The sequence below is a fragment of the Macaca thibetana genome, chromosome 20 (assembly GCF_024542745.1).
Source record: "Macaca thibetana thibetana isolate TM-01 chromosome 20, ASM2454274v1, whole genome shotgun sequence".
Classification (NCBI taxonomy): domain Eukaryota; kingdom Metazoa; phylum Chordata; class Mammalia; order Primates; family Cercopithecidae; genus Macaca; species Macaca thibetana.
In genome coordinates this window covers 11410895-11434321 of record NC_065597.1, presented here as the reverse complement: position 1 = coordinate 11434321, position 23427 = coordinate 11410895, and the positions used below count along the sequence as shown (strand labels likewise).

Sequence of the window (23427 nt, the reverse complement as noted above, 5' to 3'; positions counted from 1 at the left end):
AGCCCTCGCCCCGGCAGGTTCAAGACTCCCAAGAACTTTGACGTCTGCAGCAGACCCCCTGAAGAGCCACAGATACTATGGCAGACCTGTGCAGTTCCACACCTCAAATTAAAGCACAGTGCCAGTGGCAGGAAATTCAGAGCAGGGACCTTGACTCAAAGGCCAGGGAACCATTTTTGTGCAGAAAAGCTGCTACTGCTGTGTAGTGCAGAGATGACTGTGGGGGGCTTGGGAGAGGCCTGACATGTTTGGGGAAGGGCCCTAACACTGTCTCCAACTCCAGATAAAGTAAGTCTCCTAGATATTCACTGGAACATCCTCCTGGGCCATTCAGATTATTGGAAAGGGGTTTAAGGTAAAGTCACTCCCCATGCTAGGCCTCTGTTTCCATATCTGTTAAATGAGATTTTGGTCTGAATCACCCCCAGCAAACACAGACACACCTTTACACATAGTTTCTATGGTTAATGGACCCAGATGGGAGCTGTGTCTGGGAGGAGGGGCTTGGAGACCCCTTTGCATTCCAGAACCTCCAAAGTTTGGCCAAGGCCCTATCATTAGATATATACCCTTGAGGTGGGGTATGGTGGCTCATGCCTGTAATCCCAGCACTTTGGGAGGTGAGTGGATCATTTGTGGTCAGGAGTTCAAGACCAGCCTGGCAGGCCGGGCACAGTAGCTCACGCCTGTAATCCCAGCACTTTGGGAGGCCGAGGTGGGTGGATCACGAGGTCAGGAGATAGAGACCATCCTGGCTAACACGGTGAAACCCCGTCTCTACTAAAAATACAAAAATTAGCCGGGTGTGGTGGCGCGCACCTGTAATGCCAGCTACTCAGGAGGCTGAGGCAGGAGAATCGCTTGAACCTGGGAGTCGGAGGTTACAGTGAGCCAAGATCACCACTGCACTCCAGCCTGGCAACAGAATGAGACCCTGTCTCTAAAAAAAAAAAAAAAAAAAAACAAGACCAGCCTGGCCAACATGGTGAAAGCCCATCTCTACTAAAAATACAAAAAATCACCTTGGCATGGTAGCACATGCCTGTAATCCCAGCTACTTGGGAGGCTGAGACTGAGACAGGAGAATTGCTTGAACCCAAGAGGAGAGGTTGCAGTGAGCTCGTGCCATTGCACTCCAGCCTGGGTGACAGAGCAAGACCCAGTCTCAAAAAAAAAAAAAAAAGATATATACACTGGGGGCTTGAACCCAAAGTCTTCCACCCATAGCTATCCCAGGCTACAGAGAAGACAGGGTCCTGTTCACCGTGAGAGAGGAAGAAGGAAACAGAACAGAGCTCTTGGCCACTTGGCTAAAATTCAACCAAAGTATCCAGGATAGGCTTGTGGGAGGGAAATGAACAGAAACATAGCTGGGAGAAGCTTACACTGGCACCCGCCAGCCTACCAAGGGCCCAGGCCTTACTAAAGGCCAGAGTCCAGTAAGGTGCCAGAGAACAGATCATCTGGAGGGCCCTGGCATGGCTGGGAGCCCATGTTGGAAACAGCCATCCTGAACCAGCACCATTATCACCACAGTCCAGGCCCTCGCGTGACTTCTCTCCATCCCAGCCAGCCCGTTCAGTCTACTCAGAACTCTGGGGCCCTGGTGACACCCAAATCCCTCCCCACTGCTTCAAAGCCCTTCACAGTTTCGTTACTCCCAGTGACCTTTCAGGCCTCACCTGCCCCCACATGCCATGCTCTCACCACTTCCCAAACACATCCCCGTTTAGGGTCCACAATCATCTAGTGAAAACCAGCACTGGGCTCTCCTGGACATTCACTGGGCACTGACTGTAAATCCAGCCCTGCATAGGGCACGCCCTCCCTGGGCACCATCCCAGTGTCTTCAGGGTGCCATGAGAGGCAGGGGTGGCACCTGCCTTCACCTCCCCTCATGGTATGGGTGCAGAGGTGGGGAGTCCCCATCACGATAGCCTCTGGATGACATGCCTGTGGACTGGGCAGGGCAGGGCGAAGACCCTGGTCACTGTCTCTACCAAACGGGAAATGGCTAAAAGAGGAAGTCACCAGATCTGCTTTGCTCAGATGCTCCTTGCCCTGGTCAGGCTGTGTGGCCTCTAAAAATAGCAGTGGCCACTTCCTGAGCCCCTCTGTGCCTGGAACTAGGACAAGAGCCATCTGCATGCCTTTCACCTCAAGTAACACTGGGAGGGGACAGCCTTACTATTCCACTTAACAGATGAGGAGACTGAGGCTGCAAGAGGTGGAAATGGCCTTGCCATTTCCTTCCCCTTGCCCAGGGTCTTCTGTATCACATCTCTCCGGCCTCTCTTTCCTCCACCACCATTTCAGGACCCACCCCTAGAGGATTCTGGTCCTCTGACAGTCAAGGTCAGATCCCTGCTCTGTGCCCAGGAGCTGCTTGTCCAACTGCCCACCACGATGTCTCCCAGGGCTAAGGCCAGCAGCCTCCCTCCCTGAGAAGCTGGGCAGGTTAGGACTCCTGCTTCTCTGTGATTCTGGGTGGGGTCTGAGGCTCTTCTGCTGTGACCTAGAATAAACAGACTGACTGAATTGGTGAGTGTGGTTAGCATTAATCCAGGCAAAATGGCTGTGTGCCAGCCACAGACCACGTGTTTCCCAATGCCATGCCCCTCAGACTCAGAAATCTGCAGGCCCACCCAAGACTCCCTGAGGCCCTCAAGATAAAGTCCAGATGACCCAAACAGTCACAAGGCCTGTGCAGTCCACTGCTCCCCTGACTCGATCCCAGGCAGCCTGAGATGCTCACCTCTCTCCCCCTGCCCAGTACTCTCTCCTGGCCTTAGCTCCAGCTATATACTCCAGGAAGCCTTACTTGACACCCACCCATCTGCTGGGTTGGTGGATTCTCTGTGCCTGCCCCACACAAGCTTCCTCTCTGGGGATCATTGTTATTGCTATCCTGCAAGCTTTGGGGAGGCAGGGCCAAGTCTGCCCAAATCCCATGGTGAACCTGGGCCTAGAATCCCCCTGGAGCATTTCCTGGCTGGGAACTCCTGGTGGGGCCTGCCTGGCACCACCCTGCCTGCCAACTCTACCCTTCTGTGATTTGCATTGTACCCATTTAAAGTACTCTCAGCAGAAAGAGCACGGAGATCACGCTGCACTAGACTCCACTTGTAACTCATGCCTCGGATGCCTCTGCTTTCAGGAATCCTGGCTGGCCACGGACACGCCAGCTGTGGATGGGAGTGACAGCCTGAATGAGGCACCCAAGACCCCTAGACAGAGGTCTCATCCCTGCCCATCCCCACAAGGAAATACTGTGGCCGCTATAGAATTGCCAGGGTTGTGATCAAGGAGCGGCGTGGGCAGGGGAGGTCACTCAGCCTCGACATAGTCTAGTCCAAGCATGTGTGGCAGGGTAAGAATACAAGCATGTTGCCTGACACAGGTTCATGGCCATTGCCCCAACCCTTTCCTCCGACTTCAGCGTCTTCAGTTTCCCTTAGGCCTTTTCCCTCAGAAAATGCCACACATCTGATAAGTTGTGGGAGTTGGTGACCAGCTAGGAGAGCAATCCTTTCCCTAAGGAGGTTCCCTTCAGTAATGACTTCTGGTATATGTGGCATTGGAAGGGTCGAGGGTGACAGCCTCCTAGCCAGGCCCAAGTCGATGCAGAGGTCAACTCAGGAGCCACTCTACACACCCCCACCATCCCTCAGGAGTGGGGCTGAAGCACCTGTCTTTCCAGCTAAAAAATGGGGTAAGGGGAGGCAAGGCTTGGGAATGATGCAGACAAGTGGAACTATGAATAACCAGATGGTAACTCACCCACTCACCCCCATTTTCTACCAGGGCAGGAGGTGGGGAGCTGACCACACCCGGCCCAGCATGGCGGGAGGTGGGCCGGCAGATCTAGATCACCTAAGTGACAAGACAGACACCAATACGCTCCCCCATTTAGTGACTGGAACAGATGCAGACCGGGAAGGTAGCCCCGCCCGCGGCCCGTCCCGCCCGACCGACTGACCCACCACGAGACCCATGCCTCACCCAGCACCACTGGGGGGTGACGTCCGGCCGGGAGCGCTGGGTCTGCGAGCAGCATTAGCAGCAGCAAGAGGAACAGGAGGCCATCCGGGAGCAGCCCCACACGGTAGGGGCGGAGGTGGAGGCCCATGGTGTACGACGGTCGCTGCAGGTCCAGGCTGCAGGTTCAGCTCTCTGGGCTCTCGCCTAGGCGGGGGCGGTGGCGACGCACTTAACCCCGCCGCCCGCATCCCCCGCATCCTCCCGGCCAATCAGAGCTCTCCTCCCGCAAACGGCCTGCCAATAGGGACTCGCCGCCATATACGTCCTCCCAGTCAGGGCTCACCGCCCTGCGCTTGCCCAACCCCCTGCTCCCGGGACCACGCTGCGCGCCGAGCGCATCGATAGATCGAGGTACTTACCGCCTGGCTCCGGGCTCTCAGTCGCCCACCCGGGGACCCACCTCGCCGCTGCTGTGTACCCCGCCCAGCCCTGAGTACCCGAAATCCGCGCTGCGCAGCCCTCACCTGGCGACGCCCTGACCTGGAGGATCTGGAACGGACAAGACAGAGAGAGGATAAGGGGTGCAGCGCTCGCTGCTGCTGAGCGACCCCGGTTAAAGCAAGAAGAGGGGAAGTGAGTGCCTGGCAGTTCTTGGGCCTCAGGTGACCAGGAGCTGACCAGGACCTTTGTGCAACCCGCACACCAATTCTTAACACACCCTGCCCCGAGGGCACCTGGGTTCGGCCAGTCAGCCCCCGTAACTCTGCCCCGGGGTTACAGATGCGGAGGGAACCGGGAGAGGCCAGGTCAGCATGTTCAGTTCCCAAGAGTGGGGTTAATCTGTTCGTTTTAGGGGCGCAGAGTGCAGCGTCACCCCGCTAGTCCGGGTAGTTCGGGCGCGGTGTTGGGAGTGGGCTTCAGCCTCGATCCTGCGCCATGGGCCAGCTGCAAGTTCGCCTGTAGAGCAGGAGAGGCATCGGGAGCTCGTGATCCCTCTCCACTCACGCAAACCTGGGGAACCGGAGAGGACACAGACTCCCTGCGCCAGGAAGCAGGGGCAAACAGAGTGGACAAAGACCTGACAGCCGGCACCATAGGTCACTGTGGGATAGAGAGACGAGAGTATTTGGGAAATAGAGGTCTTGATCCTCCACACACACACCCCTTCGAAGGGGCAGCTGTGCCCTGGTCATCCCATCTGGTCCCAATAAATTTGTCCTGCCACTTCCTTCCTTCTTCTTGGTAAGCAGCTGACCTGGCTATGAAGCCACGATCTTGCCCTGCCCTTCTCGAGTTCTTATAATGAAACATGTTGGTGACTGGGCTACCACTACCCTCCCTCTTTCTTTTTTCATTCTTTATTTTATTTTATTTTATTTTGAGACAGGGTCTGTCTGTCACCCAAGCTGAAGTACAGTGGCGCAATCATGGCTCATTGCATCCTTGACTTCTCAGGCTCAAGCGATCCTTCCCACCTCAGCCTCCTGAGTAGCTGAGACTACAGGTGTACACCCCCACTCAGCTAGTTTTTTTATTTTTTGTAGAGTTGGGGGTCTCACTATGTTGCCCAGGCCAGTCTTGAACTCTTGGCCTTAAGTAATCCACCTGCTTCACCCTCCCAAAGTGCTGAGATTACAGGTGTGTGCCACTGTGCCCAGCCCCATCCTCTCTTAAGGTCCAGCCATCTCCCCCTAAGGCCCTGGCTCAGGATTCCCAAAGCCCCTTCCTCCCCCACCTTCACCCGACAGAAGATCGGTGAAGACCCATCTGGTGAAATCCCAGCGTGGGAGACCATAGAGACTCTTCTGCAGGCCTAGGGACAGGCAGGAGTCCAGTCAAAGGTTAAGTGGAGGAAGGGAAAGATCAAGAGGTGCTGGGCCACCTTGGACTCTGGCCACAGTCTAAATGTCTTGCCAGCCCAGCAGCATCCAGGGTCCCATGTCATGGGCCCCTGGAAGCGTAGCCCTGTCCTCAAGAGGGGTTCCCTGGTGCTTCACCCCCACAGGCCCTGCATGTGTTAGGAACCACAGCCATTAGGGGCAGGATGGCAAGGCCTAGTCAGCAATGACCCATGCTGGCACTGTGGAGAAGAGTCAGAAGGTGAGGTCCTCCCTTTTCACAATAAGTCTGCCATCCACCTGATCCCCCAGGCTGCAGACTTGGCATCATCCTGAGCTCTGGATGCCTCCATGCTTCTCAGAACCACAACTCAGGTGGTCATAAGGGCTAGCCAGCTCTACCCTTCCCAAACCACACTACCCTATTCCCACAACAGCCTCATCACTGATGTCCCAATGCACACCCTCGTTCCTGTGGGTCGTTCTCCACATGCCAGGCTGACACTGTTTTTTTTTTTTTTTTTTTTTTTTTGAGACGGAGTCTCGCTCTGTCGCCCAGGCTGGAGTGCAGTGGCCGGATCTCAGCTCACTGCAAGCTCCGCCTCCCAGGTTTATGCCATTCTCCTGCCTCAGCCTCCCGAGTAGCTGGGACTACAGGCACCCGCCACCACGCCCAGCTAATTTTTGTATTTTTTAGTAGAGACAAGGTTTCGCCATGTTGGCCAGGCTGGTCTTGAACTCCTGAACTCAGGTGATCCGCCCACCTAGGTCTCCCAAAGTGCTGGGATTACAGATGTGAGCCATCAGGCCCGGCCCTGATTTTTTTTGAAATCTTGCTCAAATTACTATCTCAAATTGTATGGTTTGCCCTACAAACCATAAATTCTCATTGGATGGGTTTTATTTAATCCTATATATCGGGACTTTGCAATCTGACTCTGGCATAACATTAGGTGACAAGAAAGTCAAAATATTCCAAAACAATGTTTCTTTGCCATACTTTGAAATGGCCCTGCACAACTGTCCTTTGTGGAGGAAAATTTGCATCTGTAAAGAATCTCTATTGGCCTGGCACGGTGACTCACGCCTATAATCCCAGCACTTTGGGAGGCGGGTGGATCACAAGGTCAGGAGATTGAAACCATCCTGGCTAACACCGTGAAACCCCATCTCTAATAAAAATACAAAAAATTAGCCGGGCGTGGTGGCGGGCACCTGTAGTCCCAGCTACTTGGGAGGCTGAGGCAGGAGAATGGCGTGAACCTGGGGGCGGAGCTTGCAGTGAGGCGAGATGGCGCCACTGTAAGGGAGGAGATTACCCCTCATATCATCTTATGCCCAATTTCTGCCTCCAAAGAAAGAAGAAGTAAAACTAAAAGGCAGAAATGAAATCCACAGGCAGACAGCCCGGCACCGTACCCTGGGCCTGGTGGTTAAAGATCGACCCCTGACCTAATTGGTTCTGTTATCTGTAGATGACAGACATTGTATAGGAATGCACTGTGAAAATCCCTATCTTGTTTTGTTCCAATCTAATTACCAGTGCATGCAGCCCCCAGTCACGTACCCCCTGCTTGCTCAATCAATCACGACCCTCTCACGTGCACCCCCTTAGAGTTGTGAGCCCTTAAAAGGGACAGGAATTGCTCACTCGGGGAACTCGGCTCTTGAGACAGAAGTCTTGCCGATGCCCCCGGCCAAATAAACCCCTTCCTTCTTTAACTAGGTGTCTGAGGAGTTTTGTCTGCCGCTGGTCCTGCTACAACTGCACTCCAGCCTAGGCGACAGAGTGAGACTCCGTCTCAAAAAAAAAAAAAAAAGAAATTATATTAACATAGCTAGTTCTTTTTCTTCCAGGCCCTCCCAATCCTGAAAAGATTAAGAGTCTAGCAACTTTTAAAGGTCTGATCATCTGAGGTCAGGAGTTTGAAACTAGCCTGGTGGCCAACATGGCGAAACCCATCTCTACAAAAATAGAAAAATTAGCTGGCCATGGTGGCGGGCACCTGTAGTCCCAGCTACTCAGGAGGCTGAGGCAGGAGAATCACTTGAACCTGGGAGGCGGAGGTTGCAATGAGCCAATATCACATCACTGCACTCCAGCCTGGGAGGCAGAGCAAGACTCCATCTAAAAAAAAAGTGTCCAAATATTTTACAGAGTTTGATTCTTTTCAACAGAATAAATCCGGAGACTAAGGAGCCAGTCCAGTTGTGGTATCTTCCTTGGGTGAGCACACAGCCAACACCCTTCACCCCTCCTGCTACTGGGCCCTTTGCACTCCCTCTCGCTGTCCTAAGCTCCAAGCTCCTGTACCAGAACTAGGTGGATCCTGGGCTTGAGGCAACCAAACTAAGACCAGGGCTTCCAGGCTCATTTGGTGGCCAAAGCTGAGTCCATTTAGAGGCCGGTGGAATCTCCCTAAAGCTCATGGCTCAGCAGGTCCCCATTCCTCTGCAGCCAGTCTCCCTGCAGCCAGGAGAGGCCTAACACTGATCCAGCCACAACAGAACCCTGGAGGCAAAGAGCCCAGAACAGAGATCATGCCGCTGCACTCCAGCCTGGGCGACAGAGGGAAACTCCGTTTCAATAAAATAATATAAAATAAAAGTCTGGGCACGGTGGCTCACACCTGTAATCCTAGCACTTTGGGAGGCTGAGGCGGGCAGATTGCCTGAGTTCAGAAGTTTAAGACTAGCCTGCGCAACGTAGCGAAACCCTGTCTCTACTAAAAATACAAAAAATTAGCCAGGCGTGGTGGTGCACGCCTGTAATCTCAGCTACTCAGGAGGCTGAGGCAGGAGAATCGCTTGAACCCGGGAGGCGGAGGTTGCAGTGAGCCAAGATCCTGCCGCTGCACTCCAGCCTGGTTGACACAGCAAGACTCTGTCTCAAAAAAATAAAATAAAATAAAGCAAAATAAAATAGGCCAGGCGCAGTGGCTCACGCCTATAATCCCAGCACTTTGGGAGGTGGAGGCGGGCAGATCACCTGAGGTCAGGAGTTTGAAATCAGCCTGGCTAACATGGTGAAACCCCGTCTCTACTAAAAATACAAAAATTAGCCGGGCGTAGTGGCGGGCGCTTGTAATCCCAGCTACTCAGGAGACTGAGGTAGGAGAATGGCCTGAACCCAGGAGGCGGAAGTTGCAGTGAGCCGAGATCGCGCCATTGCACTCCAGCCTGGAAGACAAGAACAAAACTCCGTCTCAAAATAAAATAAAAATAAAGCCAGAGGGTATTGGCCTGATGGCATCGAGGGGACCCCTTTGTCACCACTGTCCTGGTGCTTTGCTCGACCTCGAGCGCACGCCCCTCCCCCTCCGCTTCTAGCAACGGAGTCAGCGCGCCCTCTGGCGTGTGCTCTGCAGCCACTCTGCACAGGTGCGGGGATCCCAACTCAGCAGGTGGGGCCCAACGCGCTGCCTAGTGGGGTGGCCCCCACATGCCATGCTCTCACCCTCTCAAGGAGGGTCGCTGAGAGAGGGGACGGGTCTGGGCAGGCAAGTGTGGATCTCTGCGGTGTTCCCCAGCGTCGAATCCTCTTGCACTGCGAGATCTTTCCTGGCGGGGAAGGGAAGGAGGGAGGGTGTTTTCGCACCGCTCCTAGACGCCCTGGAGGTTCCCGAGACCCGCCGCACTTCCCGCCTTACACCCTGTATCTGCCCGGGCTTTCATGTCCCCGCAGCCACAGCGCCGGCTGCCTTTAGGGGTCCAACCCAGGCAGGTCTGAGAGCCAAGGTGAGGGTAAAATTTTGCGAGTATGAGGCCCACGGAACACAGTCCTTTCTTCCAAATATCTGGCACGCGGTTTTGAGAAAGGCGTCTGACCTCGGGCGGCCTGGGCCATGGGGGCCTTGCCTACCTCTCTGCCGTACCAATCTCCTATTCATTAATTCATGAACCCCAGGGGAGCGAGGAGTGGGGTGGGGGTGGGAGACAATTTTCAGAGAAGTACAGAAATCTCAAAACTACAGAGGGGACCCCTGCTGCGGAAGGTAGAAAATCTGGAGGAAGGCCGGGAGCAGTGGCTCACGCCTGTAATCCCAACACTTTGGGAGGCCGAGGCGGACGGATCACGAGGTCAGGAGTTCGAGACCAGCCTGGTCAATATGGGGAAATCCCATCTTTATTAAAAATATAAAAATTGGCCGGGCGCGGTGGCTCAAGCCTGTAATCCCAGCACTTTGGGAGGCCGAGACGGGCGGATCACGAGGTCAGGAGATCGAGACCATCCTGGCTAACACGGTGAAACCCCGTCTCTACTAAAAAAAAATACAAAAAACTAGCCGGGCGAGGTGGCGGGCACCTGTAGTCCCAGCTACTCGGGAGGCTGAGGCAGGAGAATGGTGCAAACCCGGGAGGCGGAGCTTGCAGTGAGCTGAGATCCGGCCACTGCACTCCAGCCTGGGTGACAAAGCAAGACTCCGTCTCAACAACAACAACAAAAATAAATAAATAAAAAATAAAAATTAACCGAGCATGGTGGCGTGCGCCTGTAGTCCCAGCTACTCGGAAGGCTGAGGCAGAAGAATCGCGTCAACCCGGGAGGCGGAGGTTGCAGTGAGCCGGGATCATTGCACTCTAACCTGGGGCACGGAGCAGACTCTAGAAAAAAAAAAAAAAAAAAAAAAAAAAATTCTGGAGGAAGAACTGGGGTTAACTAGACAAGGGGCAGGACTGGAGAGGAGGAAAGGACACAGATGAGACCCTACTGCGAAGGCCTGTGTCTTACCATTGCTGAAATACCCTATGGCAGAAGCAGCTAGCCTTAGACAACGGTTCATTCATTCAGTGACAGGCAATGGGGGTAAGCCTCTATCTTCGAGGATGGGATGATGGAGCAGGGAGACAATAAACGATTAAAAAACAAGTTATAAGTTGGTTAAGTTGGGGGGGTCGGGGGGGCAGAAAGAAGCAATGAGGGACGGTTAGGGTTAGCAGTGTGGGTTGTTTAGTAATAATGGGGTGATCTGGGAGGACTCATCTGAAGATGAGTAAGGGATCTCAGCAAAGCAGGACCGCACCCTCCGGCCCGGTATTTAAACGAATTTGGTTTTTAAAGAAGAATCCAAGGGTTGGAGCTGGGCCCGCGGTGGCTCACGCCTGTAATTCTAGCCCTTCGGGAAGCCGAGGTGGGCTTATTTCGAGACCAGCCTGGTCAACATGGCGAGACCCCGTCTCTGCAAAAAATACAAAAATTAGCCGGGCGTGGTGGCGGCGCACACCTGTGGTCCCAGCAACTTGGAAGGCTGAGGTGGGCGGATCGCTTGGGCCCCGGGGATGTTGCGGCTGCTGTGATCAGAGATTGCGCTGTTGCACTCCAGCCTGGGCGACAGAGTGAGACCCTGTCTCAAAAATAAATAAATAAATAAATAAATAAATAAATAAATAAATAGAATATGCCGGGCTCACGCCTGTAATCCCAGTACTTTGGGAGGCCGAGGTGTGTGTATCACTTGAGGTCAGGAGTTCAAGACCATCCAGCCTGATCAACATGGTGAAACCCAGTCTCTACTAAAGAAGCACAGGCGTGGTGGTGCATGCCTGTAATCCCAGCTACTTGGGAGGCTGAGGCAGGAGAATCACTTGAACCTGGGAAGTGGAGGTTGCAGTAAGCCGAGATCGCGCCATTGCACTCCTGTCTGGGCAACAAGAGCGAAACTCCGTCTTAAAGAAAAGAATAATAAAAATTTAAAAAAATAAAAAATATAAAGAATCCAAGCGACAGGAGTTGTCTTGCTATGGGGCCGGCCGGATGGGCTCTCGGGGTAGTTTAGGGGAGTCGCACTGCGCTACCAGCCCGCGCCTCAGGTTCACGACCCAGCGGCAACTTGGGCACGCATAAGCGCGTCATCCATGGGAAAGCGCTCAGGACGGCCAGAGACGCCACAACGGAGCAGTCACCTCGCGAACGAGGCTTCCGTGAAGAGTGAGTGTCGAGACCCACGCTGAAGAGGAAAAAGGGCCTAGAGGCTGCACAGATGAGGTCGCCAGGAGGGACGAAATGGAGACCGAGTAGCGCCCGGACCCCCGGGCGGGGACGCTGTGACCCTGTGCTGTAGGAGTGGAACCCAGACAGGAGCCGAGGAGGAAACGACGTGCTTCTGTGGAGCTTTAGGACTGCGGGGGTTAGGGACACAGGTTCATGGAAATTGTCTGGAAGGGCGTGGCCGCAGGAAGGGCCGCCTCCGCCAGGCGCAGGCGCGCTACGGGGCGGGAGGGGGAGGAGCCTTACTCGCGGATGCGCCCCGCCCCGCGAACAAATATTTGACATTCCGGGCTTATCGGGAGGCGGGGTCCGAAGAGCAACGTTCTCCCTTCCCCCCGCGCCTGATTTGCTTACCGTTTCCGGGGGAAGAGACACATGGGCCAGTGCCCGGGTGGGCGGTCCGGAGATGGGCAGCCGCGCACCAAGGCCCGCCTCCACCTGTAAGGAAAGTAAAGTGCTAGTGGCTCGAACCCGCCGGGCGAAGGATGCACTTTCCTTTCTCTCCCTGTCGCCGTGTCCGGGCGGGAGTCATTTCCGTCCCGGGCGCCTGTTTCTTTAGCTGCCAAGTGGAGCTACGCCGAGCTCTCTAGCCCCGGGCCTCGCCCCTTCCCCGGGCATGAGCTCTGGGGATGCGCCAGGGTGCTCCGCTCTCTCCATTGTCCGGGGGCGGGGACGCAGCACCCTCCTTGTCCGAAAGCGCGTGGCGTGGCTCCTGTCTCAGTCTCGAGTCGGGCTAGGCAACCGCGTGACTCAGTTCCCGCCAGGCTGGAGCCCCCTCCTTCCTGCTGGATTATTCAGTTTCTCAGTCACTTATTCAGTTTCTCAGTCACCTCCCTGGGAGAGTTTGGGAAAGTAAGGAACGGCCGGGAAATGCACCATAAAGGAGCCTCACCAAGCTCCACTGGGCGAAGGGGGCACTGGGAGCCCCCAACGCGGGACTGTCAATGGGGTTGTAGGTGAGGGATGGAAAAGGGAGGATCCGCAGCCCGCACGCGCGCACACACGCTCAACGCTAGCTCCCCCATCCGCCAGAGCGCTCGCAATCTCCAGGCAGCTTCTCCATCGTCGAGAAAGGGACGAAAGCAGGCAGGCCCCCACACGTGGGAGTTCCGAGGCTCCAGGCCCCTTCTACCCCTCTCAGCCTTGTCTAGGGTGCAGCTCTCTGGGGTTGGGGGGGTTCCTTTCCCCAGCATTGAGGCCTGCTCACTTCCAACCCACAACGACTTCTCAGTGCCAGGCTACCGCTCGGCCCTAGCGTCTGCATGGACAAACCCTTACCTGTGATCCCTGGTGACCACCCCACAGCTCTAACAACCCTGATGTTCCCGCCGCCCTCCCCTTTCCCAGCTGACTTCTGGTGATCCCCCCACAGGGTGATACCCGGCAACTCTCGCCGCCCCCTTGACCCTTTGACTTCCATCAACCCCAGACCTGCCGTGGTGACCCCCACAGCCCCTAGACTGCCTCCTGGCGCCTTCCATAGGTCCTGTGTGACTCTCTCGGAGTAGAGAAGGCCTCTTGCATGGTCCTTTGCAGAGGCCTGACGGCCCCTGGGGAAGAGTGGGGGGAGAGCGAAGAACGGGTTAGCCCCAAGAATCAGGCAGGACCAGCCCTAGAAGCAGGAATCCGGATCCTGAGCGTACACCCACACCGGGATTATGAGTTCTTGCGTCCTGGGCTGGGTTGTGGCGGCCCTCCCCCAAGGTTCCCGGGGCCGCCCCGGTCACGTGGCCGGCGGGGCAGGCAGGTAACTAGCCTGGAGAGGGCGTGGGCCGGTAGCCGCCCCGCCCCGCGGGGCGCCACGGGCGGGTCTCGGCAGCGCCCACTGAGCCAGCCGGGCCGCAGGTGCCGCCCCCGACACACGGTGTCCCGCCCAAGCTGATCCGCGTCTGCCGTCGGTCGGTGCCTGCGTGCGCCTCGTCGGTCCGCGTGTGTCTGGCCGAGCGCCGCCTTCCTCTGCGGCCATGACTCCGCCGCCGCCCCCGCCCCCAGGCCCTGACCCCGGGGCTGACCCCGCCGCAGACCCCTGCCCCTGTCCCGGATCACTGGTCGTCCTGTTCGGGGCTACGGCGGGTGCGCTGGGACGAGACCTGGGCTCGGATGAGACCGACTTAATCCTCCTAGTCTGGCAAGTGGTTGAGCCGCGGAGCCGCCAGGTAGGGTGGAAAGGAGGCGGTGAGGTCCCCAGGGAGCTTCCGGGGTCGAGGGGCGCGGCTGATCGGTTTCCCCCGCCGCTCACAGGTGGGGACGCTGCACAAATCTCTGGTTCGCGCCGAGGCGGCCGCACTGAGTACGCAATGCCGCGAGGCTAGCGGCCTGAGCGCCGACAGCCTGGCGCGGGCAGAGCCGCTGGACAAGGTGCTGCAGCAGGTGAGCGCTGGGGTGGGTGGCGGCACGGCCTGGCCGTGAGGACATTTCTGGGCGGGAGAGGCTGCCGGAGGCTAGACCTGGCGTGCCGCAACCAACCGGACCGGGCGGCAGGACTGGGTCTTGTTTGAAACTTTGAGCGACTCTCGCGTGTGCGTGTCCCTTTCATCCGCGCGTGCCGGCCATTCCCCTGGGCGCCTTACTTTTCAACCATTGCAGGAACCTACTCCTACCGAAGGGATTGGGACGCAGGCTTTGGGATCCATCCCCAGTTCCCGCCCGGGGAGCGAGGCCGAGACGCCTTTGGGAGACCTGCTGGGTCAGGTCTCCCTGAGCCGCAGTCGGAAGCGAAAAGGGTCGAGGGGCCCATATAGGTCGCCAGTCCTTGCCGCCCGCGTCTTCGGCCCGCTTGGGAGCCGCTGGAGTGGAGGCGTAGGGCGGTGTCGGCCCTAGAGGTAGACGCCGCCAGGTGTAAACTGCTCGTCTAGGCCTGTCCCGGCCGGCTGGCCAGGCGTGGGCGCTGTCCCGGCCTGGCCTGGGGGACTATCTGCCTGCTGAGTGCAAAGGCCTGGGGTGCTTCCTGCCCTAGCTGAAGTGGGAGGTGGTTTCCATTGCTGTTTTCTTTTCCTTATCTTCACTACGTCGCTCACTCTGTGTCTGACTCTTGAGTGTAATAGTCTAAGTCCTTTATACGCACACATTCTTTCATCTTCCAACAACTCTTGTGGTTCCTGATGAGGAGGCACCACGATGATGATTCTTTGTTTCAGAAGGGCTTTGGGCCCTTCACTTGGGGAGTTTGCTGGAGGAGAGCTGGGTTGCCTTGCTCTGTCAGCCTCAGGTTGTAAAGTTTCACGGAATTGGCAGGGAGGGTCCGTGGGTCAGTGATTAGTGCTTATACTTCTCCAGCCAGCATGGAGGCTGGGGGAGGGCTGGGCAGCCTCAGGAGTGCCACCCCCTCTATGAGCAAACAGCTCAGTGCCAGCCGGTCGATAGGGTGTGGGTCAAAGCTCATGCTGCCCCTGATGTCCAAGTGTGGAGCTCTGTCCTTGGAGTTTCTCTGCCCCTCGGTTGGTCAGACCTGGAGGCGGGGCTGCCATTGACCATGAGCCTTCTGGGCCTCAGGCAGGACTGGGCCTCCCCCACCTGTCTGAGGGTGGTGCCTGGTCAGAGACAGGTTTAACCTGCTTTGCTCCGCCTCTTCCCACCTGCTTGTCCCACTCCAGGTGTTTGCTCTGGCCCCACTCCAAACTCCTGGAGTGTGTGTGTTGAGGGCTTGGGTTATGTGTGATTGCCCTCATTTGGCCTGGAGGAGGTGACAGTGGACTGGAACAAGGTTGGGGGTTGAGGGGAAGGGACATAGGGCTAGGCTCAGCAGGTGTGGCCTCTTCTTCCCAGGCAGGATAGGGTTGAACATCTGGCTGAACCAGCTTTGCAGCCTGCCTCCTTCCTCCTCCTACCCTCACTTCCTGCCTGCCCAGCTGTGAATCTGTGTGTTTCTCTCTCCCCACTCCCTATCCCCAGTTCTCACAGCTGGTGAATGGGGATGTGGCTCTGCTGGGCGGGGGCCCCTACATGCTCTGCACTGATGGGCAGCAGCTATTGCGACAGGTCCTGCACCCTGAGGCCTCCAGGAAGGTATGCCCCTGAAGGAAAACCGGGCAGGGGGGCAGGGTCAGTAAGGGTCCCAGGACCCCTGTTGTCCTGAGGGTGGGCAGGGCACTCATCCCCAATCCTATGTGCCCCCAGAACCTGGTGCTCCCCGACACATTCTTCTCCTTCTATGACCTCCGAAGAGAGTTCCATATGCAACATCCAAGTACCTGCCCTGCCAGGGACCTCACTGTGGCCACCATGGCACAGGGTATCTGTGACCCAGAAGGGTTAGGGTGGACAAGTCACTGTGGGTACATGTATCTGAGTATGCGCATGCTGGTGGGTGGGTAATATGGACACATGCAAGTCTGCATCATCTGCTAAGTCCCTGAGTGTACCTGTGTCTGTGTGTCTGTGCTAGGATGAGTTTGGAATGTGGGTATGTGTCTATGTCTGGACTGGGGATCTGTAAGTGCACACATGAAATGGGCCAAAACAGATGTATATGCTGGTCTCCAGCATGTGTCTATGGAGGGGAGTTGGGCCCAGGGGTAAACAGGATTCGTGCTTATGCTATCTTCACTGTCACTTCTCTACCCATAGATTTAGGACTGGAGACAGATGCCACAGAGGATGACTTTGGGGTCTGGGAAGTGAAGACAATGGTAGCTGTTATCCTCGATCTACTCAAAGAGTCCAGCAGTAAGTTTTCCCTCACTGCCTGTCACCTGTTCTCAGGGATGACGAATGCCGGCCTATTACTCCTCCCCACTGTGACCTTCTCTAAGAGACCACAGGGGAAGCCTCTTTGTCATTTCTTCTTTTTCTTTGTGACAGAGCCTTGCTCTGTAGCCTAGGCTAGAGTGCAGTGGTGCAAACTCAGCTCACTGCAACCTCCACTTTCCGGGTTCAAGTTATTCTCCTGCCTCAGCCCCCAGAGTAGCTGGGATTACAGGCGCTCGCCACCACGCCTGGCTAATTTTTGTATTTTTAGTCGAGACTGGGTTTCACCATGTTGGCCAGGCTGGTCTCGAACTCCTGACCGCAAATGATCCACCCACCTTGACCTCCCAAAGTGCTGGGATTATAGGCCTGAGCCACTGCGCTCAGCCTGTCATTTCTTCATCTCCCTCAACTGTCCTCTTTTTGCAGAACTTGGTGGGGAGACCCCTCTCCAGCAGACCCTGCTGACCCCCACACCATCTTTTCTCAGGTCAATTGTTTTCGAAGCCTGAGGTGATAAAGCAGAAATATGAGACGGGGCCTTGGTGAGTGTGGGAGCAGGGGCTAGGGGGTGACAACAGCTGGATAGCTCTGACAGCACTGTGCCCTGCCCCTACAGCAGCAAGGCAGATGTGGTGGACAGTGAGACTGTGGTACGGGCTCGTGGGTTGCCCTGGCAGTCATCAGACCAGGACGTGGCTCGCTTCTTCAAAGGGCTCAACGTGGCCAGGTGGGTGTGGTGGGGTGGGTGGGCCCAACTGGACAGGCCTACCCAGGAGGCACTAACAGCACTGGCTCCACAGGGGTGGTGTAGCGCTCTGCCTCAACGCCCAGGGCCGCAGAAATGGTGAGGCCCTCATCCGCTTTGTGGACAGCGAGCAGCGGGACCTAGCGCTGCAGAGACACAAGCATCACATGGGCGTCCGCTATATTGAGGTGGGGCTTTGGGCTGGGAGCGGAGCAGGGCCAATCTGAGCCAGGCCTGAGACCCACGGGCTGCTGCTCTCTGTACCCACAGGTGTATAAGGCGACAGGGGAGGAATTTGTAAAGATCGCAGGGGGTGAGTATACCCCAAACAGGGCCTGGCTCCCCTGGTCCTTGATCCATATCTCACTTCCCCACCACCCCCTTGCCTGCCTGCTCCCCTGCATGGGTGAGTGTCTGAAGGGGCACGAGTGAAGTCAGCAGGTGACTCCCATGTCCCCCACACAGGCACATCACTAGAGGTGGCTCGTTTCTTGTCACGGGAAGACCAAGTGATCTTGCGGCTGCGAGGACTGCCCTTCTCGGCTGGGCCAATGGACGTGCTAGGCTTCCTGGGGCCAGAGTGCCCAGTGACTGGGGGTGCCGAGGGGCTGCTCTTTGTGCGCCACCCTGACGGCCGGCCGACTGGTGACGCCTTCGCCCTCTTTGCTTGTGAGGAGCTGGCACAGGCTGCACTGCGCAGGCACAAGGGCATGCTGGGTAAGCGATACATTGAACTCTTCCGGAGCACTGCAGCCGAGGTGCAGCAGGTGAGCACCCAGGGCTTTCCACCCCTAGAAGTACTGTTACTCTAGGGTGGCCCTCTGTGCCCCCATCCTACTTGGCATGACCAGTCTGTTGCTGCCTTCCTTACTAGGTCTTGAACCGCTATGCATCTGGCCCACTCCTTCCCACACTGACTGCCCCACTGCTGCCCATCCCCTTCCCACTGGCACCTGGGACTGGGAGGGACTGTGTACGCCTCCGAGGCCTGCCCTACACGGCCACCATTGAAGACATCCTGAGCTTTCTGGGGGAGGCAGCAGCTGACATCCGGCCCCATGGTGTGCACATGGTGCTCAACCAGCAGGTGAGGCCACTGCTTGGTAGGGGGAACACATCAATGGGAAGGGGTGTGTGTTAGGGGTAAGGCACCCTTACACATGACAAACTGCTCACAAGATGGTGTGCACAGGGCCGGCCATCGGGCGATGCCTTCATCCAGATGACATCAGCAGAGCGAGCCCTAGCTACTGCTCAGCGTTGCCATAAGAAGGTGATGAAGGAACGCTACGTGGAGGTGGTCCCCTGTTCCACAGAGGAGATGAGCCGTGTGCTGATGGGGGGCACCTTGGGCCGCAGTGGCATGTCCCCTCCGCCCTGCAAGCTGCCCTGTGAGTGCCCTAGGGGCTAGGGAAGGAGGCCTGTGGGAGTCAGGCTGTTGTAAGCCCCTACTACTTTGTATAGCGGGAACTCCTTTCTGGCTGCCCCACCCAGGGCAGTGCTAGGCTCCGTGCACATGCACTTTTTCCTTCTGTCTCTAGGCCTCTCACCACCTACCTACGCCACCTTCCAAGCCACCCCAACCCTCATTCCCACGGAGACGGCAGCTCTATACCCCTCTTCAGCACTGCTCCCAGCTGCCAGGGTACCTGCTGCCCCCAGCCCTGTTGCCTACTATCCAGGGCCAGCCACTCAACTCTACCTGAACTACACAGCCTACTACCCAAGGTACCCTGCAGCTAAGAGAACACCACAGTCCCGCTCCCTGTCCCAATCTGGGGAAGGGTCACGATCCCCTTTCTGGACCAGATGACAAGGGAGTAAGGTGGGAGCTGGCTAATGCCATCTACAAAACAGATCGAAGATGACTTTGTAGAAGCTGGGGCTTCAGGGAGGAGGAACTGAACTAATCACAAGGCAGAAGCAAGGGAGGAGGGAAACAGGACTCGGTCTAGGCCACATGTGGCATGCATGACTAAACCTTGTCTCTCCCACCCTAGCCCCCCAGTCTCCCCCACCACTGTGGGCTACCTCACCACACCCACTGCTGCCCTGGCCTCTGCTCCCACCTCAGTGTTGTCCCAGCCAGGAGCTTTGGTCCGCATGCAGGGTGTCCCATACACAGCTGGTATGAAGGATCTGCTTAGCGTCTTCCAGGCTTACCAGGTGAGATTGTGTGGCTGGAGGGCCTGGCGGGTCTGGCTGAGCTCTTTGCCCTAAATCTGCATCCCTTCTGTAGCTACCTGCTGATGACTACACCAGTCTGATGCCTGTTGGTGACCCACCTCGCACTGTGTTACAAGCCCCCAAGGAATGGGTGTGTTTGTAGGAGAGAAAGCCAGGAGGTAAGAGCCAGCTGATATCCTCAGTGAACATGTCTCTCCTGCATCCAGACCAGCACCCTCAACCTGGTAGCTTCTTTCTGGCTTGTCAAAGCTCTCAGAAGGTACCTAGAGGAGCCCAAGCCCCAGCTCCACCCTCCACTTATTCTTCTGCCTGTTTCCCCCAAAGACAATGGCTGAACCCTGCATGCAGGGCTAGGGGTGGAATGGGGCTAACTGGCTCCTGATGGCCTGAGCCAGGCATCTTGACTGGCACCTGGAGAGCCCTTTAGTGTGTCCTGGCTGTGGCCCATGCCAACAGATACGGTGGGGCTGATAGGTCCATGGCAGGCTTGCTTTCTTTTTTAAAATGGAAGCTCTGGTACCTTCAATGTATGATTCCTGGGAGAATCAAGGGTCCATCTGAGCCTCTGAGTAAAGATCCCAATGTTCTACCTCCCCCTGTCCCTCTGGTGGGGGATAAGGAGGCAGAGACAGCCAGCCCTACCCTCAGAATATCTGGACCTCAGAGACCATGTTGTGCCAGGGATGGTCCCACCTAAAGATGCTAGCCCCTCCCGAGGTGGGCATAAGGAGTAACAGATGGCAAAACCACGAACTATTTTGATGGACTGTGCTGCAGTATCACCAGAAGACATTAGGGGGCAGGAGGCCCCCACACAAAAACTCAGGCTTGACTTTTAAAGGGGACTTTGCCAACTTTTCTTGTATGCCTTCGGAAAGCCAGTTGCCCTGAACCCAGCAGACACCGTGGAATGTCCTTTGCACGCATTAAATGGTACAGAACTGAAGCCTCAGAAGCAATTTGGAACTCGATTTTCTCTTCCTTAAATGAAAAGTTATTAACCAAATGGACTTTTTAAAAGCCACAGGACCCTTAACTTTGCCCCAAAGTGAGGAGCTCCACACCAACCCCAGGCACAGGAACACTCAGACAGATTAAGGAGACTGTTGACCTGTCATTGTTTATTATTTCAGCACTAAAACTGAGGAGCCTCAACTGCTGGCTCTTCTTCCCTTTGTATTTGTGTAAGGAGCACCGCACTCCCATAAAAGGTTTTAAAATACAAAATGTACAAGAACACACAATTCCAAGTGCTGTAAACATAACTGAGAACCAGTTCCTTTACTAAACATCCATTTTATAAATCACAAGGTTTCAATTTGAGCCCATCTGAGCCTTACAGATCCATTCTGAATACCAAAGACAAGGCTTCACAGCCAGGCCCAGAAGAGGTCTGGTGATAATGGCTGGCCCTGGGTGGGGATAGTTTACACCTGGGCAGCAGCACCACACATGAACCCGAAGACATGTTCCTTTTAAAGCTGTTTTCAGCCATGTTTCTCTGTGCATCTCCAGTAAGCAGAAGGCTACTCATTCCATTCCTCAACCCAAGAGCTAGCACAGTTAGAGTAGGAGGGGGTGCATACTAGCACGTGCCCAGTTGCTCAGTGCTGCTACTATAAATTGATTTGCATAGTCCAATGGATGTGTGCTTTAACACCACTATGTTGCACAAAAATTTAAGTCTTTATCTACAAAGCCAAAAAATATTGACTCTTAACACCAAAGCTTTTACAAAGCTGATATAAAAATGCTTACATAGTATACAAAGCTCTATTTTAAAATTTAATGTTTATTTTAAATAGGAAAGCATTTCTAGTGCTACAGGCATCAAGGTATTTAGAAGGCATCAAAATTTGGTGCATAGCAACTCTGGATCATAGAGGCTTTTAATTCTTGAGGGCAGCAAAGCAGCCCCCAAAGGGTATTGCAAGGGGAACTCTTGCAATAATCCCATGTGAGGCAGCTACACCAGGGGCAAAAGGGTAGAGGCAAGTCTGGCCATTTCTCTGGAATGTCAATCGAGAGGCCAACTTCTTGCCCCTCCAAAGGAAGCTGTGGGCTTCCAACCACAGGCCCAGAAGCAAATCTCACTATCCACATTCTGTGACACAACTCACTTTTCAAGAAAATTTGAAACCACCCAGCTCCAAGACGGGCCACAGTGATCTGCTGAAGGACAGATCTTTTTCTCTAACTTTAGAGGAGAAATCTGAAATACATTTTTGTTTTTTTTTAAAGACCATACTTCCTCATCCTGAGTCAACAGCTCCAACCCTACTGACAACAGGTGGTGGGCAATAGGCCAGCTCCCTTTCCCAGGCCTGAACTGGCCTCAGTAGAGAGAGTCCTGGCATCAAGGGCCTGCAGTCTCCTGGAATAACAGCATCAGGCCTTCCACCAGCACACTGTCTCACATATAGGCACTCAAAAAATCTGCTTCCTGAATCAGTGGAAGTATATTATTTCATTTAAAAGCATACTGCAAACTTCAGAGGCTCTGTAATAGGCCCAGGAACAGGTAAAAGATCCCACTAGGGAGAGGGGTAAGGGCAGGTTTTTTTTTTTTTAAAGTACCCAACTTGGGTACCTCCTTTGGTAGACAGCAGGCTGCAGTTTCTGCTGGGCCCTGCCTTAGACACCAGTCTCACCAGCAGCAGCACCAGGGTGTCTTTGGTGTGGAGGGTCAGGTTATCACTTCTGGATGTGCTCAGAGCCTTCTGGGGAAAAGGCTGGTTTTTAGATCATACAGACAGGACAGGGTAGGTCAGAATCATTTTGGGCTATAAACAGAATGGCAGATAAGCCTTCCATGCTAGTGTGACTCTTAAAACCTTCCCATCTGGAGTCCTCTATTTTCTCTGCCCATGCTGATGTACAGCTCACCTGTGCTTTAGCTCTGCACACAGCCTGGCCTCTAGAGAAGATTACAACTGCGAAGCTGCCTAAACCACCGTGAGACTGACTTCAAAGGTCACAGAACAGCAAAGGCAGATGCTCCTGTTTGGAAAAGGTTCTAGGACCAGATGACACAAATAGGAAGAGCACTGAACAGCTTACTAGTTTTTATCATGGCAAGAAATGAAAGTGACCAAGCTAAAACCCCATCATTCAGAGTCACCTTAAATGTAGCCATGTAACCCAGGGTCCTGAGGGAAAAAGCAATTTCAACATGGAGCCAGTATGGAGAGACTGCAAGATTACCTAGAAAGTTACCAAAAGGCTATGCTCTGGAATGTCTTTTTATATTCCAACACTTCAATGATGGAATGGTCTCTTCTCATTTTATCTAACAACAGTTTAGTTTTATAAAGAGGTATGAGCTACATTTGGCTTTATTTCCTATAAATCTATGAAAATCTTTAGGACACATGCTGACTTTCTGAGGCATAGGTGTGGGCTTGGGATTTTTTTCTTTTTTTTCTTTTTCTTTTTCTTTTTTTTTTTTTTTTGCTTCTGGAGGGTCTTATCAAAAGTTCCTATTTTAAAAATTATCATAAAAACTAAAGGGCCCTTCAAATGACCATAAAGCAGTACAAATCACCAATCCTCTCTAAGTAACCAGGTCACCTGCAAAAGCAGCACCTCGGAAACAAGAGCCTGCTGCATTCACACTCAAAGCACCCATCACGTAAAAGTATCCTAGTTAAATATAAAAAGCAAAGCTCGTTTCCCCAAAGTTCAAACAGCCTATGCTGCTCCTGTTCTTTTACAAAATCTACCCAAGGCCTGAGGTGGAGGAACACTGCTTTCCCCACAAATGGTGAGTCCCACTCCTGGTGCCAGACCTGAAGGCTGCAGAGTTGGAAACCCAAGGTCCAAGGAGAGAAACATGCTGAGAAGTTGGTGGTGGACACAAGGCTGCAGTGAGCACTGTTAGAGTCCATCAGATCTTCCTAAATCCAGGGACTCAGGACTCAGGAGGGGAGCCTGCCTGCTCACCCCTGCTCCTTGGGAAACAGAAATCTGGGACATGTCTCTCCCAATTATCTCGTTCA

General features: G+C 54.8%; 3 protein-coding genes across 12 annotated transcripts in view; 1 reads left to right on the top strand and 2 right to left on the bottom strand.

Annotated features, from left to right (window-relative positions):
- The window catches only part of PLA2G15 (phospholipase A2 group XV), a 26709-nt gene extending 13191 nt beyond the window's left edge, over positions 1-13518 (bottom strand). Inside the window, exons 1-6 of one of the 5 annotated variants that reach the window (XM_050773372.1) lie at positions 13240-13518; positions 12163-12246; positions 10552-10999; positions 10294-10424; positions 4506-4530; positions 4003-4185 (exon numbers count right to left, since the gene is read on the bottom strand). In XM_050773372.1, coding sequence (XP_050629329.1) covers positions 4003-4129 — 127 coding nt within the window. In that variant the 5' untranslated portion in view covers positions 4130-4185; positions 4506-4530; positions 10294-10424; ... (1 more) ...; positions 12163-12246; positions 13240-13518. Of the gene's footprint in view, positions 1-4002; positions 4186-4505; positions 4531-10293; positions 10425-10551; positions 11000-11044; positions 11482-12162; positions 12247-13239 lie in introns of those variants that run through there. The other 4 variants (XM_050773376.1, XM_050773373.1, XM_050773374.1 and 1 more) reach the window with 4 other exon arrangements.
- ESRP2 (epithelial splicing regulatory protein 2) lies at positions 13215-20670 on the top strand. Of its 4 annotated transcripts, none has more exons than XM_050773330.1 (15): positions 13215-13964; positions 14050-14178; positions 15700-15813; positions 15925-16039; positions 16375-16473; positions 16985-17039; positions 17114-17224; positions 17298-17430; positions 17513-17555; positions 17708-18009; positions 18117-18329; positions 18435-18633; positions 18784-18970; positions 19243-19408; positions 19482-20670. In XM_050773330.1, exons 1-15 carry the CDS (start codon positions 13773-13775, stop codon positions 19569-19571), a joined length of 2148 nt encoding a protein of 715 aa, XP_050629287.1. In that variant the 5' UTR covers positions 13215-13772; the 3' UTR covers positions 19572-20670. The 4 variants fall into 4 exon arrangements, with proteins under 4 accessions (XP_050629287.1, XP_050629288.1, XP_050629289.1 ...); XM_050773331.1 differs by having other exon boundaries at positions 13646-13964; positions 17117-17224; XM_050773332.1 differs by lacking the exon at positions 19482-20670 and having other exon boundaries at positions 13646-13964; positions 18435-18515; positions 19243-19334.
- The window catches only part of NFATC3 (nuclear factor of activated T cells 3), a 155260-nt gene continuing 152364 nt past the window's right edge, over positions 20532-23427 (bottom strand). For 2 of the 3 annotated variants that reach the window (XM_050773316.1, XM_050773318.1), the window contains exon 10: positions 20532-23427. In XM_050773316.1, the coding sequence (XP_050629273.1) occupies positions 23306-23427 (122 nt within the window). In that variant the 3' untranslated portion in view covers positions 20532-23305. The other variant, XM_050773317.1, reaches the window with a different exon arrangement.

Excerpts from the sequence above, each read along its gene's own strand:
- ESRP2 (XM_050773330.1), top strand. The coding sequence starts at position 13,773 with ATGACTCCGCCGCCGCCCCCGCCCCCAGGCCCTGACCCCGGGGCTGAC. Across the intron at positions 15,814-15,924 it reads ACCCTGAGGCCTCCAGGAAG|AACCTGGTGCTCCCCGACAC; the intron begins GTATGCCCCTGA and ends ATGTGCCCCCAG. Across the intron at positions 16,474-16,984 it reads TCTACTCAAAGAGTCCAGCA|GTCAATTGTTTTCGAAGCCT; the intron begins GTAAGTTTTCCC and ends ATCTTTTCTCAG.